We start from the raw sequence: 20,145 nt of genomic DNA, 5'->3' as shown, positions 1-20,145 counted from the left end.
ATCTACGATCCCAAGCTTGGTTTAGACACCCTTGTCATTACACAGATTTTTTAAGCATCTACAAAACTACATGTAGGAAGAGTCGGTTGTATTGGACTGGGCAAGTGCTACTAGCTCTACACAAAAAGTGCACATAGAAATGAGACGCAAGTAACAATTGGAGATTCAAAAAAGCAACCTTGGTATGACAACTTTGCACACGAAGGTTATGGGCCTTGAAGATAATCATGCCTGGCAATTGCTACAAAGAAACTTTAATCACCACCACAGCTCTCTCTCAATCTCAAGAGGAGCACCACTTTCTTATCTAGCTAGAGTCTTGCCTCAATCTTCATCATTTCCACTAATAAGGTGTCCAATATTATAAAGCTACAAGGAGTGTGTAGACCTACATTAGTTCCCTTGTACTAAAAAAATTATGCTATTTCTGTTGCTACATTTCTGTGGATCTTCTTCAAAGTTGTGGCCTTGGTTCAAGCTTCATTGACCTCTTAGGTTGGAATTCACACTTTCTTTTGTGTTGTATTATGACTCTTGTAAATTAATTGATAACTGTGTATTGTGGTATGATCTGCTAGGTAGTTCTAATAATGCTTGCATGCATTATCATAATAGATCTTGTTTGTGACCAATGATGCTATATGTAGGTCCAAGTGTGCTATCTATTCTCTTCTATAGCCTCACTTGTTAGTGCATTCCACCCTTCACTCCATCATTCTAGCCAAATATCATTAGCCCTGTCCATGCCCACTATTGTTTATACCCCTCTCCAATTGGATACTGGAACTTCTAGTGCTTCTTGGAGTGTTGACTTTGCTATCCATGTAGTCCTCCAAGTAGGTGAGATGATTTTGGGAGCAAACACACATGTAGGTTGGGTTAAGTCCATCTGGCGCACATGTACAATTAGATCTAATGTTTTGCTTTAGGATTTCACGGTTTGGTTTAGCCTATGCCATGCTCTTAAGAATTAACACAACAGGCCATCTACTAGGCCCTATTAAATTATACAAAAGTGTAGTAGACAATGCAACACACTTTTGCAGCCTAGATATCCAAGAGACTTCTCTTCCTATGAACATGAACACATATCCTGAAGTAGACTTCTTGCAGTCATGATGGCCAGCATAGTGTGCATCTGTGAAATTGACAACATATGACTTCTGCTTACCAAAGCAGATACCCAAATCCTTTATGCCCTTAGGGTATCTCATGATACCCTTCATCACTTCCCAATGTTTTTTGCTAGGATATGCCATGTATCTGCTAACCATTCCCACCACAAATGCAATGTCAGGATGTGTAGCAACCATAGCATACATCAAGCTACCAACATCTAAAGCATAGGGTACCTTGGCTAGATAAGGCTTGGAAGAAGCCAGATGTTGTTGGTGGATTGATGCAAAAGAAAACACTCATTCCATTTTAGTTGAGGACAAAAAGCACCCACAAAGCAAATATATTTATGTGAAGCTACAAAATCTTACATAAAAATGCCATGGCAAGGTTATTCTCCAAGCTTGGGTTTGTTGGTTTGAGAAAACATATCTGATGACATGAAGAAGAATGTGCTCTATGGGCACAATGAAAAGTTTGTAATTGCTTGTGCCTTGATCAACACATGGGAAGGGTCAACTATAACTATTGCTATAAATATCTACATCTGTAATGATTGCCATAGAGCTAGAGCTCTCATATGTAAGATAGAGAAGCAAAAAATTATGGCTAGAGATGCTAACCATGCTCATATATTTGAACATGGAAAATGTTTATGTAGTAAGAACTGAGTAGTGCAAGGTTCATTTTCAGTAGAGCACTGCATCAAGGCTCTTATGTTTGGTGTTGCTGAGTCTATTTTGCTATTGACAATGAGCTATGGCAGTAGGATGCATTCTTGGTGAGCAAGTTTTTGGTGAACAATTTGATGTTGTTGATGGTAGGTGTGTTCAAGTTTTGAAGCAGAGACTACACATTGTGATTTTGTAGTGACACAGATGAGTCAGCAACTTGACTTGTGTTGGTTAGTCAATAACCCGACTTACATCTAATTTTTTATATCAGTAACATTGGATGTTGACAAATTTTTTAACATCTAATTGTTACATTAGCAACACTAGATGCTAAAAAGTTTTCAGGTTATACGTTCAACTGGTGCAACAATGTTTGTTGCCAAGAGTATTTGCAAATTTTGATTGTAGACTGGGGGAGGAGGTAGCATATGCCATCAAGTTTAAGGATTGTACGTGATCTGAGACTGTACATGATAGATGGTATGCTCTTGGGAGAGGTACTTGATAAAAATCTTTTAGCTTATTCTATGATCATGCTTAATAAGGCACATGAAAGGTCGATATATATTGACGTGTTGTTTGGGCTATTAAAAGGGTTGGTTCTGACTTGCATCTAATTGTTACATGAGCAACATTGGATGTTGAAAAGTTGGATTATATAGGACCCGTGACAATAAAGTACATGACAGATTATACGCTCTTCAAAGACGTACTTGTTGATGAAAATCTTTCAGATTATTCTATGATCATGCTTGATGAGGCACATGAAAAGACGATACATATTGATGTGTTGTTTGCTCTATTAAAAGGGTTGGTTTGTTGGTGACTTGACTTGTGTCTAATTGTTACATCAGCAACACTAGATGCTAAAAAGTTTTCGAATTATTTTTTCAACTACAACATATTCATTCTAGGTAGGATGTTTTTTGTGGAGATATTTATACAAAGCAAAATGAGGTAACTATTTGGATGCTATCTTAATCACAATCATGTAGATCCTTCTGATTGAACTAGAGGGAGATTTACAGTTGTTCTTGAGTGGTTAGGAAGAAATTGGCACAACAGCCTGCCAAATTCTATATGAAAGGATGAAAGGGTTGGCCCAAACATTCATAAGCTAATCATTCTCCTTGTCTGTAGTGTCCTCTTTAAGAAAAGTGTTAGTAACCACCAAAATTGCTGAACCCCCTTTGACAATTGATGGCATTTATTACATAGTTAACCCACGATTTGCAAAATCAAACATCTACGATCCCAAGCTTGGTTTAGACACCCTTGTCATTACACAGATTTTTTAAGCATCTACAAAACTACATGTAGGAAGAGTCGGTTGTATTGGACTGGGCAAGTGCTACTAGCTCTACACAAAAAGTGCACATAGAAATGAGACGCAAGTAACAATTGGAGATTCAAAAAAGCAACCTTGGTATGACAACTTTGCACACGAAGGTTATGGGCCTTGAAGATAATCATGCCTGGCAATTGCTACAAAGAAACTTTAATCACCACCACAGCTCTCTCTCAATCTCAAGAGGAGCACCACTTTCTTATCTAGCTAGAGTCTTGCCTCAATCTTCATCATTTCCACTAATAAGGTGTCCAATATTATAAAGCTACAAGGAGTGTGTAGACCTACATTAGTTCCCTTGTACTAAAAAAATTATGCTATTTCTGTTGCTACATTTCTGTGGATCTTCTTCAAAGTTGTGGCCTTGGTTCAAGCTTCATTGACCTCTTAGGTTGGAATTCACACTTTCTTTTGTGTTGTATTATGACTCTTGTAAATTAATTGATAACTGTGTATTGTGGTATGATCTGCTAGGTAGTTCTAATAATGCTTGCATGCATTATCATAATAGATCTTGTTTGTGACCAATGATGCTATATGTAGGTCCAAGTGTGCTATCTATTCTCTTCTATAGCCTCACTTGTTAGTGCATTCCACCCTTCACTCCATCATTCTAGCCAAATATCATTAGCCCTGTCCATGCCCACTATTGTTTATACCCCTCTCCAATTGGATACTGGAACTTCTAGTGCTTCTTGGAGTGTTGACTTTGCTATCCATGTAGTCCTCCAAGTAGGTGAGATGATTTTGGGAGCAAACACACATGTAGGTTGGGTTAAGTCCATCTGGCGCACATGTACAATTAGATCTAATGTTTTGCTTTAGGATTTCACGGTTTGGTTTAGCCTATGCCATGCTCTTAAGAATTAACACAACAGGCCATCTACTAGGCCCTATTAAATTATACAAATTAAAGTTAATGTGATAATTTATTACGAAGTTTTGAGTTTGGATCTATGTCATATTCTCAAACGAATCCAAGAGGTATATCATTAGCCCTGTCCATGCCCACTATTGTTTTGAGTTATATGTGATAATTTATTACGAAGTTTTGAGTTTGGATCTATGTCATATTCTCAAAAGTTTTGAGTTTTGAAAACAAACCCTAAATCAGGCCATATAACTTTGTAAGGTACTCATAGGTTGGGACTTTCTCATTTGCTTGATGTGATGCATTGTTGTGTAAATATATTTGTTATCCTCAAAACTTGGCCACATATTCAACCTACATATTCAACCTACTTCAACACTTCGTAGATGACCCACCCCTTTGTATCAATGCTCAAGAGCATGACATGGGTTGAACTAAACCCTTGAATCTTAAAATAAAACATTAAATTGTACATGTGATAGATAGCTCCAAGCTCCATCAATCTCCAAGAGGCATATTGTGGCCATGTGGACCACCTTTATGTATCAATCTATGGCTCAAGTTTATGGTGCAACCTTGATGACCCACCCCTTTGTATCAATACTGAAGAGCATGACATGGGTTGAACTAAACCCAGCTTGAATCTTAAAATAAAACATTAAATTGTACATGTGATAGATAGGTCCAAAGCTCCACCAATCTCCAAGAGGCATATTGTGGCCATGTGGACCACCTTTATGTATCAATCTATGGCTCAAGTTTATGATGCAACCTTGATGAGATCCACTGAGTTCTCCTTAAAGCCCATTGGACTTGATGTGGCTCTTGTAGCTTCCTAGGCTACCAAATAACCATATGACCGACTTAGACAAGCTAAGAGATGAAATGGGAATTTATTCCTTTGCTCTTTTCATGCTCAAGGGGAACATCTCCAAAAATGTAAGTGTATCACATGAATTCAACAAAGAGGAACACTTTATATGATGAAACATAGTTGAATTTACAAGGCTACACTTACAAAGTGATTTTTTAATTGCAAGTGTGTGTGCTTGCAACTTGGCATGCATGCATATATGCACATGCACATACACACATATGCATGCGTATGTGAGTGAGTTCATACACATGTGCATATGCGTGCATGTGCACGCACACAAACACACCAACAAACATACAAACACACACATACAAACTCACAAAGTATACACAAGAGCTATGATCCTTCAAACTATGGAAAATCCATGTAAAAATAGTATATAAGAAATTTTTTCATTTGATTCCATGTGATACATAAAATAGTATATAAGAGATCCTTTCTTTTGATTCCATGTGATACATTTACATATGTATGGGTGACCCCTCGAAGAATTAACCATACTAAACCAAAAGCATGCAATGCTAAATGCAACCTTTATGGCAATACCAAAAGGCAATAATCATAGAAGTGCAGAAGTTGCACAATTCAAAATGTATTCTTTATGCGCTTAAGAGCAAAAGATGCTTTATTGGTCTTAACAAAATATATTGTGAGAGAACTATGCCACTTCTATTTTCATTTTCCAAATTAGTAATTGTTCCAAAAGTGCTAAAAAGGAGAAAATGATATGTTTTGCAGGATCCATTCAATTGGCAAGTAACATTGGGTAAATCATGGTCCTTTGTAATGTCAAGCCTTGCATTCTTATTAAATAACAATGATAAGATTGCTTGTCTTAGGCAAAGAGAAGAATCAAGCATAAATAATGTAGTCTTAAACAAAGCAAAGACTCCAAGACTCAAACAAAAATCTACCTAAAATGCTATAAGCATATGGAATCTAAATTCAATAAAGGAAATGCCACTTGTGATCATGATGTTCGAGTTATAAATAAAGGCAATCACTACAAATCCTTAAGATTGAGCGGGCGGCTATCGCTCACCACCGCTGCTCCTTTGGACTTGGTCTATAGGCCCATAAGTAGCTAGTCATCCTATCATAATAAATTTACGGATCATTGAAAGCCCTGCTAATGTAGGGAGGAATAAACCTCTAGAATTGGTCACCTTCAAAAGTTTGACCAAAAAGCCAATTTGATGGGGCAACATTATAGGATGTGAGTGAATTTCCATCATCAGTTTTCACAAGGAATGAAAGTTCTTGGCCTACAAGGATCTCATTGCATTGCCAGTTCTGACCCCAATTCCTTGTCATGGGCATCCACCCAGTCTTTGATCCTTTTATGGACACCGATACAACATCACCACTTCCTCCAACATTTGTAAGTAATACAAGATTGAAGTTTGGGTTTCCATTAATGGTAAATCGAACACCTCCTGTCTTGACACAAGGAACCCTGCATAATAAAAGGGAAAAGTTAGGCCCATCTACTCAATTGAAGAGAAATAAAATTTAATCATGTGGCTTGTTAAGGCATCTCTTAATGTGGAGAATGTTGTGTAGCAATGATGTAAGTTCAACATTTTCTAAACTTACGTAGTCTTAATGTGGAGAATGTTGTTATGTGTAACAATGATGTAAATTCAACATTTTCTAAACTTATGTAGCCTTAATGTTGACAACATAGATCTTCTAATTAGAGTTGTGAATCTTTAAAATGCATTCACAAGATGGTTGTCTAAATTAGTTGGATATTACATGTATGCATTGAATGAGTAAATACATATTGAGAGAATTGTTACATATAAGATATGAGTGCATTCAATTGTCATACATATAAATTAAAGATTATGTTTGCGAAGTTAGGAATTTAAATATAGAAGCCTAATAAGGATATGTTTAGCCAAACTACTGCGAGGAACCCCTTAATCAAAAAGAAGATTGGCAATACCCTATTTATTATGTTGTGCTGACCTTGCAAAAACACAATATTGATTAATGTTATGTCAGTATTATTGTTAGTTGGGTAATGTTGAGTGCTGATCTGAAGTATTGTTAGTGTTAGTATTATGGTTGTTGTGGTCGTCATTATGATTGAGAAGATGAATTATGAGAGAGCAGCAACTGCTGATCTGAGAGGAGGAATACTGACCGTCGGAATTTGACGGGGACGATGCCGCCGCGGTAGCGGGCGATCTGCTGGAAGGCGGGCTGGGCGAGGTCAAAGTGCTTGCGGGGGGGGTTGCACCAGCCGCCGTTGTCGCTGGCGAGGGCGTAGTTGGGCGGGCAAAAGTTGGTGGCCGTCACCACCAGCGGCGCCGCCCCCGCCACGCACCACTGCGGGTCGTCCACACACACCAGCTCGAAGCACGCCCCGCACGCCGCCCCCCCATTGAACAGCGCCGTGCTCAGCGCCGCCGTGTTCGTCCCGTACCCCTGGCTGTACAGGTCGCCGTATCCGCACGCTCCAGCTGTGATCCCATCATCATCAATCATCACCATCCGCCACACATTTCTTCGTTATCTTATATTCAATAATGAAGACACCTCCATAATAAGCTACAAGTATAACCTACGACAATAGCACTGCGCCTCATAGTTGAACCGATGAGCAAACCGTTATTATCGATCTCTCTTAACCCCTATCAATCAGCCGGCAGCCCTACCATCTCGCCTTATCTGTTACATGACTAACTATTAGGCTACGTTATCAGCATCAATGCAGTTCCATGCGGTTTTTACAGTATGTTAGGATAAGTGCTTGATATTTCCCATATCAATTATCTTATATTTAATAATGAAGACACGTCCTTAATAAGCTACGACAATAGCGCTGCACTTCATAATTGAATCAATGAGCAAACCGTTCCTATCATCTCTTTTAACCCCCTAAATCAATCGGCCAGCCCTACCATCTAGCCTTAGCTGTTCATGATTAACCGTCAGAGGCTACGTTATCACCATCATGATTAACCATTAGGATACGTTATCACCGCCAATGCAATGCAGTTTTTAACAGCATGTTAGGAGAAGTTCTTGACATCTTCCATGTGGCAGAAGGTGCTCTTTTGCCTAGTTTTTGCCCAAACGAGTTGTCTGCTCCAGAGGCAACGGATATCTAGTTAGGCGCAGTTGGGATGACGGTGCCGCTGGCCTGAAGTACCTACCTAGTTAAACATGGTTGGGGGCACAGCCCAGTCAGAAAGCTCACGATGTTCTCAGAATTCACAATGTAGAAATTCGCCTAAAACTTCTTGCGTCAGGTCATCTAACCTTAACCTGTTCCATGATTACCCACTAGCTGGCCACATTACCACCATCAACGCAGTTTTACAGTAGCTTATCTTCGTACCCATAGTCCCCGACGCATCGCTCCCCCCATAGAACGTCGCATGCGCTTCATCCCACCCGGCATCGTTTCCACCACCGCTTCCGTAATAGCTCCCCCTGCAGCCAATGCCGCCACAGACCACGACGAATAACAAGACGTAGCAGCACCTCATCGCCAGCTCCCTGTTGCAAGTAACAACATATACTAATATCATTCACAGTATCGTCGCCATTAGGGTTGAGTTTTTGTACATACAAGCAAAACGAACCTCAGGCCCAAGACAGCCGTGTACATTAAGCTCATCATTGCAGTTAATTAGGGCCGAGTTTCTACATTCAGGTACAAGAACAGACCTATCAACGTAGCCTTCCATCCACCATTCAGATACAAGAAACCCAGCTCGTCAGCTAGAATGGTGCAAATCAATCCTCAATAACGTACTGGATAATGCCAATCAAATAGTCTCTAGATAATCTTCCTACATGATAATAACTAGGGTTCCAGTTAACTATGACGCAAACCATTTCAAAAGAAACTGTGTCCATGTAATGGATGATGCCGATTCAAACAATACCAATGTTTGCATGAAGTCATAATCATTAAGGACCACAAAACCTATGGCAGGATTATGATGGATATGGTGATTATACCAGACCAATATGGCACGATCAGGTATATTAACATGGTGCCAAGATTGTGGGAGGCGAGAGTAGTAAGTGAGCACGAGGGTGTGTACAAAGGTTTGTTTGGGAGGTCATGGCAACGGCATGTCAGGGCATGCGACGCATGACACAAATGAATAAGGACATAGCGCAAAAAGTCCATATGAAAAGGATAGGAGACAAGAAAAGCGTGACCATACTAAGCGAGCATCAAAACCCAAAAACACCTGACTAGCGAACTGTAGTCTGTAAACAACACTAGTTTAATCACTAAAAAGGCTGCATTAGCAACTCACATTTTGGACGGGGAGCCTGGAGGCTACAGCTCTCTGTGGTGTGTCGGTTGGACGATGATCTGATCGTTGGGGCTTGGGTGGGTAGGTACGAGAGGAGGAAGGCTGTGGTTTATAAAGGGAGGGGGAGCGGGGTCACGATCGCACGGCTGAGATTTTGACTTGGGATGGAGATCCCTGGCTCCTTGATCAACGGCGGGGATGACGGGAAAGGCTGCGGGTCCGAGCGAGGGAGAGAGAGAGAGAGAGGGGGACGGGAGGGGGTCCGAGAGAGTTTGGAAAAACGAGACGAGGCGGCGCCTCCTCCTCCTCCCCGCACAACCACGACGGCCTTCTCTCTCTCTCTCTCTCTCAGAGGGAGATTATTAGAGAGAGAGGGCCGCGAGAGAGGGAAAGACACAGAGAGAGAGAGAGAGAGAGGGAGATTATTAGAGAGAGAGGGCCGCGAGAGAGGGAAACACACACACACACACACACACACTCTCTCTCTCTCTCTCTCCCATGCTCGTAGTCGGTCGTGATGCAGCTGCAAGTTGACGCATAAATTTTCCAACACCCTGGCCCGCCTTCCCGCCACCCCCCGTCGCTCACCCCACTTTCGGTTGGCTTCCGTCGTGGGGCCCCTCTATCCATCCCATCCTCCCTCTCTCACAGCATAATGTCAACCACGCCATAAGACCCATACTCCTTACCCATTTATTTTTTCCAAACCACCCAACCACTAAACAACCCATGTGTTTGCTTAGTACTCTTCGTATGCTAAGGCAATAGGGTCCTTCCAAGATGCCTAATATCCACCTCCATGAGTACTCTTCTTTGCTAAGGCGGTAGGATCCTTCCAAGAGGCCTAATACCCACCTCCATAAGGGCCAGTTTAGATTACCTCCTAGAGGTCTAAGACCCTCTTGCATGAGGGCCAAGTGTGACTCGTCACACTTGAGGCATCGGAAGGCCTAATACCATGTGAGCCAAATGTAATGTCTCACACAACTTACGAACCATGAGGCCTAATATGCAACATGAGGGCCAAATGGGTTGGCTAAACTATAAGAAAGACAACTATACATGCAAGGACCCTTTTACATTTCTCATGATACTAATCAAGATAGATGGCTACTTTCTAATATAGATCTTTCACCACAATTTTTGAGTTTAAATCTTCAACTTAAAAGTTCAATCCCTAAGACAAGTGAAACTTGAGATAATATCCATAGTTGTTCATCATTCTTCATGACGTATTGCACATCAATAAGAATAGAGGGCAACAACATGTTGTTTGTAACATATTCATCACCAAGTATGTGCTATAATAATGTGAATATGCACTTAGTTGATGCACAAGAAAATAAACCACTATTGGCTTGTATGGATCAAAATGGACATAGATTAAAAAATGGACACAGATTTCAAAATCTAATGCTTATCTAGATGGGCAAATATTGCCCCCTGGTACAAACTAGTGGATGCCAAATTTTCCAATACATAGAAATTGATCTTCTCAATTTGGGTGGCATATCACACCATGGGCTTATTGGGACAAGTATACCCCAATCACCCTACAAAACCTTATGGGGCAGAGTCTACCACAAAGACCTAACCAATTTATAGAAGAAGTGTAATGGTTAAGCCAACTGCAAAGAAATACCATTGTTGCAATACACTTGATTTTTTCAATCTTATTCTGAATGCATATGATTGCAAGCTTTTGAAGCTTGGTCTAGGGGTATGTAGAGTACCTAATGCATTTTCAATAAAGAGGGGATCAATACATGGAGACCCCATATAAGGACCCCATCTAGTAACACATGATGCATTCATAGAGTGTTTGTAAAACCCTATACTTATATATTTTGGAAGTTGAGGGCTAGACCCCCGTATGTAGGTCTTTTACAATGTAAGTGCCCCTATGTATCAAGATTTTTCATTTGTTGATTTTACAAGCCATATGCTGTATGTGTATTTTTAGCAGCTTCATCGAACTTATGTGTTATCTTGTATTTATTTTGAATGACATCCATGAGAATAATAAAAATACTTCCTAATCATAATCAAAATCTTGCACTATGCACCTAAAATATATTGCAACATCATAATTCTTGGTCTTGAAGTTGGATAAGCTCAAACAAGCTTGTATCATCCCACACAATCATGACAACAAATGGATTACACTTTATGTGGGAAATGAGGCTCCTCCCCTCAAGGTGGAAATGCATTCCCAATCAACCATTCTTTATCATGGATACACAACTAGATCCTTACACTCAAGGATTCACAATGGTATAGCTCACACTTCCTTCTTTAAATATTCCAAAGAGACATATCCACACACTTCTATGGAAAGTTCTCCTACACTCCAACAAGCAATAGGTAGCATGCTTTTATCTTAATAATATCCAAGAAGCACAAGGCCAACATGCTTATATATTGAATTTAAACAAAAAAAATCCTAGGAGACACATCTACCCTTTTATTTGCCTTTCACCCAACAAGCAAGGCAACAACATGCTTATGTTAAGAGAACATTTGCATTGGAATTTCACAAAAAGTAGCTAGTCAATAAAAGAAATGAAGTGTTAGAATAAAATGTTCAATCTCAACAAAAAGGGAAAAATCATAGTACCATTTTTAATCCTAGAATCCAAACACATGCAAAAACCTAAAAGGAAACTTTGGATACATTAAGTGTAGTAGACCATTGCGATTTTCAATTACATTGCACTCAATTTGTAGCAGCTTGCAAACATTACAATTTTCAAGCACTTTTGAGTGTCTCATCTATAGACACATCTATCAAACCTTTAGGCATCAAGGACTACCCAACCTTTCCTTTGAAATTAAGTTACAAAAAGGCAAATCACTTAAAATACTACACAATTTTGATGCTCACTCTTATAACATCACCTATATTTACCACTTTTGGTTAATGTAGGTGTAAGAATGAACAAAATTCAACTTTTCATTGTTGACATCTCAACTCTCATATTTACAAGAATGTTAATGATGCGACTTTTCATATGACATCTTGTAATATAGAAGCAAGTTCCCTATTTCATTTTCCTTTTATGAGATTTGCTCTAGTTTACAATAAGTGAAAATCAAATATTTTGATCTCTCTCAACCTGTCTCATGAAATCTTTGTCCCTTTGATTTGAAATTTATGACAATCTTCTTTGACACTGGCCTCCCTCCCTTACTCTTTGTATAATTTTAGTTTCTTGGAGAGAGAGAGAGAGAGAGAGAGAGAGAGAGAGAGAGAGAGAGAGAGAGAGAGAGAGAGAGAGAGAGAGAGAGAGAGAGAGAGAGAGAGAGAGAGAGAGAGAGAGAGAGAGAGAGAGAGAGAGAGAGAGAGAGCATAGAGTTGGACGAACTAGGAGACATTCTACATTAGTGTATTCATTGAGCATATACCATGTAAACTTATATACTTATTAGTTAGTGCACAATTATTACTTTGCAATAGAGAGCATGTAAAATTAATTTTAATATTTGTTTGATATTAGGATTTAATGTGAAAATTTGGAAAACACTATTGACATTATAAATTAGTTTTTAGTAAAGAGCATGATTAGAAGTTAAGTGAACTTCTTGTTAGGTAATTATGAAATTCAAAAACTTAGCAAGTAATGCCAAGTAAAAGCTAAAAAGATAAAGTAGTTTTAAGTGATGTTAGGCTCTTGCTAAGTAAAGGCCACTTCAACTATGACTAGGTGAAACTATGCTTCATAAAAGGCTTAAGCTCATGATCAAGTGAAACTAGGCTTATGATAGGTATTAGAGAAAGCTATGATTATGCCTACAATAGATATAAGCTAGACATACACTAAATCTAGGCTTCGCTAGGTTTATGCATAGAGGAGATGTGTAGACTAGGCTAGTCTAAATGAAAGAAAATGCTTCTCTAGCCTTCTCTAGACCAATGAGGTACATTCAAATGTGGTAGGCTACAACAAGTGGAGGTGATGAGTCATTTACAAATATAATACACCTAGACACCACCCATATACATGCACTTATATGCTAAGCAGGCAATGGGATAGCTGATAGGCTACAACAAGTGGAAGTGATAATCCATTCACAAATGTAATACACCTAGACATCACCCATATACATGCACTCATATGCTAAGCAAGTGATATGATTGGCTAAGAAAAATGACATGGGATAGGTAGTGTGTGAGAGAAGAATTGCACTAGAGGTAAGACACACATGTGGAAGCTGAAAGGCTAGACAACGTATGGTGTGTAGTAAATCATAGGTAGTGCAATTGCTTGTGTAAAATAAGAGCAAGTTGAATTCATGGTTGTGGCCAAAGATGATGTTTTTCCAAAACATAAGCTTTAGAAGAACTCATGATGTGGTGCTTGCTAAGATAGATTAAATTAGAAATACAAGGCTACCTATTTTAGAACAACAAATGAAAGGAGTGTTGAACTAAAAATTGATGTCAGATGCATGAATCTCAAGGGTAAATAAAGGTGCATTAACGATGATTTGTGGGAATCATCATGAAAATCATCTTGGTAACATTTAGCTATCACATATTTTGTTCTTTTGTCCATGTTGAGTTTGAGGAATAGTGAGAGTGAGTCTACTTGCGTGCTAGAGTATGTGTGAGATCAAGGCAAGCTATAGTATTCATAGCATGATTGAGATGAAGGTTGTTAAAGGTAGATTGAGACAAAATGAAGACTTGCCCCAAATAGGACAGTTAGGTAGCTTTATGAAATTGAAGTGCTTAATAGAGCCACTAGTAAATTTGAATAAATGGATGGATTAGACTTTGACATGTGTGAAAGGGAAAATGCTCCTAATGAGACCAATGAAGAGACTATCAAGTTGCATTTGATTTAATTCCACAATGAATAAAAAATGATAGGCTAGAAGATAAGAAGATGAGAAGACACTATGCACAATGTATGGAGAGAGAGAGAGAGAGAGAGAGAGAGAGAGAGAGAGAGAGAGAGAGAGAGAGAGAGAGAGAGAGAGAGAGAGAGAGAGAGAGAGAGAGAGAGAGAGAGAGAGAGAGAGAGAGAGAATAAATATACTGATTTGTTTGTTTTTATAAGTTGAAAAAGGACACTAAGTATATTGATTTGTTATTTTTTTACAGGTTGAACTACACTTGTCAATATGAGTTGTCACATGATAGATGGGAGATAGAGAGCTTCATGGATGGCATGGACCCTGAGACCACACAATGATTCATGGAGATAGTACAAGAGTATGTGTTGCAATAATTGACATCATGTTGTTGGAGCGTTTGGGGTCGAAAGTCTACCATGGGGGTAAGAGACAGTAGGGTGAAGGGAGATTCAGGGAGAGGAGTAGACAAAAGAGAAGGGGATTAAAGAAATAGGTGATGTAGAAGAGAATTGATAGAGATAAATCCAGTCAAATTATTTCAGCATCCTGTCATACATGGAAGACATCAGCTCATAATCATAGCTCATAACTAAATACATTGCCATCCTTGGAATCCTTAGAGATGTCCCATCCATCTCATTTAATGCATAGGTAGCATTGTCAAAAATAAACCTTACCACATATGGACCAAACCACTGCTTTGCCATATTCTGACTAGCACTATGTTGATTTTCCAAACTATTGTCATAAACCAACACCCAATCCCCTTCCTGTATAGCTCATGGTTGAAGTCTGCGCCGCTTGTCAAACCTCTTCTTGTTCTTGATTCTTGTAGTCTTCAGATTTTTCATGGCTATCTCAATGTCTTTAGGCCTTCTTTCTAACTGTCTAATACATAGGAACATCAACTCTTCTCTATTCAAACCCTCTGCCCATGGTAACACACTCTAAGTAGCAATAGTCTCCTCAATAGGCATGATTGGCTGCTATTCATACATTAATTCAGTAGGCATATACCCTGTAATTGCACTATGAGTGGTTTTATTAGCCCACGAAGTAAAGGATACCATTCTTGGCCACTCTTTCATCTTGTCCTTGCATGACTTTGCTAATGCCTTAATGATAGGCTAATGACACCTTTCACTTTTTCCATTTGCTTCCGGATTATAGGCTGTAGTTAAAGCTAGCTCGATACCCAATCGTACAAAGAAGTCACGAGTCTCATCCACATCCAATTCTCCTCTATTAGCAACTACTTTACCAACACAACCATACCTACAAAATACTTCTTCCAATAAGAACCTACAAAATTGCTAGAGTAGTCTTTGTACTAAGAGCTCAACCTTCCACTTGATTTGTCAAGTCTTCTCGTGCAAGCACAATATATCTCATATTCCATAAACCTATAGGCATGGTAACCAAATCAACTACCCATTTGTAATGCATAGACAATGGAAAAGTTGGTTGAATCCATCTCTATGCTTTACCATGGAATACATCTGATAGACACTGCATGATTCCACATAATGCTCCACATCTTTATACATGTTCTGCCACCAATATTCTCTTTGATCTTGGAAAATGTGCCCCAAACTCCTCTATGTCCAGCCCATAAGCTTTCACAAAACTCATGCATCACCTGTTGTTGAGAAGCCCTATCTCCCAATACACGTATTGGAGCTCCTCTCTTTTTCTTTGCATGATTCCATAAATATCCATATTTCAGTCCTATTTTTAGCATTAATTACTGTAGAAATTTCAATCATAGTATCAACATCAACCAGTCTTGAAAACAATCTTGAAATGCCTTAACTTGTAGCCATCAAACCATGTCTTCAGCTCTTTTTTAGCCATGCACATGGCTGGAATATTCTTAAAGTTGCCAAGACTACATGCTGTCCATTCCTATAATCCAGACACAATCATAGTTTCCCTCTTTCTTAGAGGTATAATTATCTTCCTAGAGACACTGCCTTAGCCTCCACTTATAGTAGTGATGTCTTAAAACCCTTAAACTCTCATGCATTAGGTGGCATAGGATTATCCCATAGCCTATCCCAATTGCGGGGATGATTCACACAAACATTGAGAAACTGTACCACCTTTGTATTGTCTTTACTTCATACCCATGAACCATCATCCAACACTTTTGTTTCCAGTCTTGATTTCGAAATATAGGGCTACCCCAAAATCACTAGATAGCTACATGAATCTTGCATAAAAAAATGATATTCATCCCTAACACCTCCAATAGTCATGGGTACATTCAGACAAGCTGCATAAAGATCCCCTGATGAATTGTTTGTTTCTTGCATGCGCCACCCTAAATCTACATCAATCAACCAACCTCCATTCTCATAAAAATTGCATGCCATAACATTGATTTCGGAACCATGATCCAAGAGAGCTATACAAGGTGTCTCTCTTTCTCCTACTTTAACAATTATCTCTATTGTAGCCCAAGCCGAATGCATTCATGAATACTGACTTCTTGGAATAAAATGAGCATCTTCTTCTTCATGTACTTGTTGATGGACATTCCTATTATACATAGCCTTCTCTCTATGCTTACTATTGCCCATAATACCGTTTTTAGCCACAAGTTTACTGTTTGCACTCCCTTTTAGACCATTTTTGACATCATCCTATTCCAAAACAGCATTGCATGCATCATCATACTCCCTCTGAAGTTGTTTCTCTATGTCTTTGTCAATCTGCATCAATGCTTGCAAAACTTCACCATCAAACTGGCTTTTTCATTTTAGCATATCAATGATTGCATCATGAAATTCATGCTTCGCAATTCCAAGAACTTTGCCAAGTGTGAATTCCACTCTACTGCCAAGTATAAGTTCTTCCAAGACTTTTTAAAGGTTTGTGGCAGTCTCAAGATCCGATTGTAGCCTGTAATCAGGCTGCTTGCCCCTTTTCTTCCCTTCTTGTTTCTTCTCTTGAGATGCACCCTCCATAACATGCTCAGGTATGGCTTTTTTAGCCTATTTTTGCTGCTCCATTTTACTTCATGTTATGCATTTAGATGGGTCTAAAGATGAAGGACCAACAGTGTCCTCATCTCTTCTTCTCTTTTCTTTCTCTTTTCTTCCACAAGAGCTTCTTGATTATGAACCTCAGCCAAATAAGCATAGGCTGAAAATGAATCCACTGGTGCACTCCATCATGTTCTCCCTCATATACTCTGACTTGCATCAGCTAATTCAGCCTTTGTTGTTTTGCCCTTTTCCATGCAATCTAATGCTTGCATCCAAACATGAGATTTTGCTTCAGCCATGCCTCCTTTACGATCTTCATTAGCCCTTTCAATTCTCAAACCGTATGTGGCTGCATCTATAGCAACAAATGCTGTCCTTGTAGCCGCCTCTTCCAACCTCTTCTTCATGCCACCATTTCCAAAATTTAGCTCTATTGGAAGACCAGTTTCTGTTGCATGTATTTTGCCATCTTTCCAAAAGACTAACCTTTTCACTTCTGCTTCATGGTAGGCTATACAATCTCACTTTTCATGCTCTAAATTGTCACACCAAATGCATCTCCTCTTGTATCCTTCTTTATACAGTCTTTGTGCTATTGCCCGACCCTTCTCTTCTACCTTGACATCCAACTTTTTGACCTTTGCATTAAAATATGCCAAATTTAGCCTCAAATCATGTATGCCCTGTTAATTCATCTACAATATCACCTTTAAGAGCCGGACCAACACATATAGTCAGTTGTTCTACCATAGCCACAAGCCCTTGGCCGCGATTTCTAAGCACTAGCAAGTATAGTACCTATAGCCCATCTTAATTTCATCCACGCTCTCTTTACCAAAATATGCATTGCCTTAGTTACATTAGCCCAATTTGATTTCAGCCCCGTTTCAGAAGAGGCATCTTCTAAACGATCAATCAACTTCTCCTGCAAGATAGGATTTGTAGCCTTAAAAAACAAATCAATTTTTATGACTCTCCAATGATTGCTGCTCATCGTCATCTAACTGCACTTACCGACTTTCAAATTCAGGAAGCAAAGCTGTAGCAGCCTATTGGGATTTTCAATCCAATCCAATCTTGCATCTTCCAAGAAAAAATCTTCTCTCAATGCTTTCTTAAAAGTTGCCCAATCAGCATCTCTTCTATGTAGCTCATTAATCCAATCATGCAATGCATGCATGGCCAAAGGGGAGAGATACCGACTCCATGCATATTGCGATACCCCATGCAACAACATCTTTTCTTCATACATCTGGATGAAGGTTGAAACATTTTGACCCTTAAACTGCTTCAATTCCTGTCCCATTGCCTACAATGCATTCACAGTTAAGGAATCAATTCTTTTTGCTTCATGTTGAGTTTGCATCTACTATTATAACAAAAACTGTTGTTGTTGTTGTTGCTGCAACAAAGCAATCATCTCTTATAAAGCATCATCACCACTTGAACCTGCAGAATCCCCCATCTTTATACACTTGCTGTCGACTTTCATGTCGGGTTCACCACTATTAGAGCATTTGGGATCGAAAGTCTACCACGGGGGTAAGAGACCGTAGGGTGAAGGGAAATTCAAGGAGAGGAGTAGACAAAAGAGAAGGCGATTAAAGAAATAGGAGATGTAGAAGAGAATTGATAGAGATGAATACATTCAAATTATTTTAGCATCTTGTCATACATGGAAGACATCAGCTCATAATGATAGCTCATAACCAAATACATCCAAATAAGGGAGGATTGAAGCCCAAGACATACTGAGACAGTAGCCCAGCTCATACACCAATACGTAACATAACCCATGAACATAATCCATGATTCATGTTGCTGTCATCCATTGACTGTTATAGGTATTCTCCTCAAAAGTACATGCATCTTTAATCTAATAGTGATAGAAGCCTTTACAATTAGGACATATATCAATACTTCTAACAAATCCTTGTCAAAGGTAATGAAGTAATTCAGCCCTGTCAATAAAGTGTCAATAATAACATAGTATTCCATCCCTTTATCAAAGCTTCAAAATGCATACAATCTAATCATAAGATCCTCTAATGAATGCCTAAGGTTGCCCTGCTGTTTAGGGACCGTATCCAATACATACATGCATTTAGATCACTTGCAAGCTCTTCCAAATTGAGTGGACTGTGGCATGTGCCCTATTTATGATAGTTTTGAACAGTCCAAAATAGCCCATATACCAAGAAAAAGCACTGCTTTGGTTGCCCCAAATGGTACACTAGATCTCTGGGGCAAGATTCAAGCTTTGGGCATTAAGAAAAGCCTTGTGAATGAAGATGAAACAAGAAGAAACCTTGCTGGTCATGGATTCCTTGTTCTCTCCTGTTCTAGGACATCACCATAGCTCTTCTTTATTTTCCCAAAATGCCTACAACAAACACACCTTACCTTCCCCTCCTTCCTCTTGCTCATTTTTGAGTGGAACTTCAGTTGTATGCCCCCCCAAGGTAGTCCACCTATGGTCCAGCTCTATCCCTGCAGCTCACACCCGTGATTTGTAGTGCAAATCATGCTAATCTCCCTATTCACTCCTACAAAACTCTCAAGTTTCACAGAGACACACTTTAGTTACCTAAGTCACTAACAAGTCTTATTCCATGTCCCGTGCTCAAACCTAGTTGACTTGTTGAACTTAGTGACTTCCAAGCAAAAATGAACTTAAAGAGTCACTGCATTCTATCCTATGACTTGTTGTGAAGCTCTTGTAGTCCAAGTATGCAGTCCTACATGATCCATAGCATCTCCGTTTTTCACACTGTAAACATAAAATCCCATGACAACGTGCAGAGTTAGAACATGTGATTCATATCATATAGAGGTGATGTACTTGTGGTTTTCACTTCTTAAGTTCTTCGAGCTATCATGATTGCATCCTTATGGAGGTGATGATGCTCCCTTACCATTGCAGTAGTGGACATTATCTCAACGTGCCCCCTCCCCCCAATTGTTGTAAGTCAAACAACCCACCAAAATCCTATTTGGTCTCTTTGTCCACTAGGCCATCATGGTCTCCTCCTAGGCCTTCAGTTACTCAGACATTAGGGAAAGGCACTATACTTGTAGGAGTATGTGAGTTTTCACTCCCTTGCCCCTAACTAGACCCTA

The 20,145-nt window shown here is 39.3% G+C and overlaps 1 protein-coding gene across 3 annotated transcripts; it reads right to left on the bottom strand.

The window, feature by feature from the left end:
* Positions 1-5,850: 5,850 nt before the first annotated feature.
* On the bottom strand, positions 5,851-9,367 carry LOC148041445 (expansin-A4-like). 3 transcript variants are annotated; one of them, XM_087679595.1, is made up of 4 exons: positions 9,176-9,367; positions 8,239-8,399; positions 7,039-7,357; positions 5,851-6,342 (listed from the first exon to the last, which is right to left on the bottom strand). In XM_087679595.1, coding segments are annotated over exons 1-4 (786 nt in total). In that variant the 5' UTR covers positions 9,178-9,367; the 3' UTR covers positions 5,851-6,038. The 3 variants fall into 3 exon arrangements, with proteins under 3 accessions (XP_087535721.1, XP_087535701.1, XP_087535710.1); XM_087679575.1 differs by lacking the exon at positions 9,176-9,367 and adding an exon at positions 8,486-8,894; XM_087679584.1 differs by lacking the exon at positions 9,176-9,367 and adding an exon at positions 8,571-8,894.
* Positions 9,368-20,145: the final 10,778 nt, after the last annotated feature.

The sequence above is a fragment of the Lygodium microphyllum genome, chromosome 1 (assembly GCF_053477565.2).
Source record: "Lygodium microphyllum isolate KBCC chromosome 1, Lygodium_microphyllum_v1.1.10, whole genome shotgun sequence".
Taxonomy (NCBI): Eukaryota; Viridiplantae; Streptophyta; class Polypodiopsida; order Schizaeales; family Lygodiaceae; genus Lygodium; species Lygodium microphyllum.
The sequence above is the reverse complement of the archived record's forward strand: the minus strand, read 5'-3'. Positions and strand labels throughout refer to the sequence as shown.

Excerpts from the sequence above, each read along its gene's own strand:
- LOC148041445 (XM_087679575.1), bottom strand. The coding sequence starts at position 8,523 with ATGATGAGCTTAATGTACACGGCTGTCTTGGGCCTGAG. Across the intron at positions 8,400-8,485 it reads ACGGCTGTCTTGGGCCTGAG|GGAGCTGGCGATGAGGTGCT; the intron begins GTTCGTTTTGCT and ends TACTTGCAACAG. Across the intron at positions 7,358-8,238 it reads CGATGCGTCGGGGACTATGG|CTGGAGCGTGCGGATACGGC; the intron begins GTACGAAGATAA and ends ATGGGATCACAG.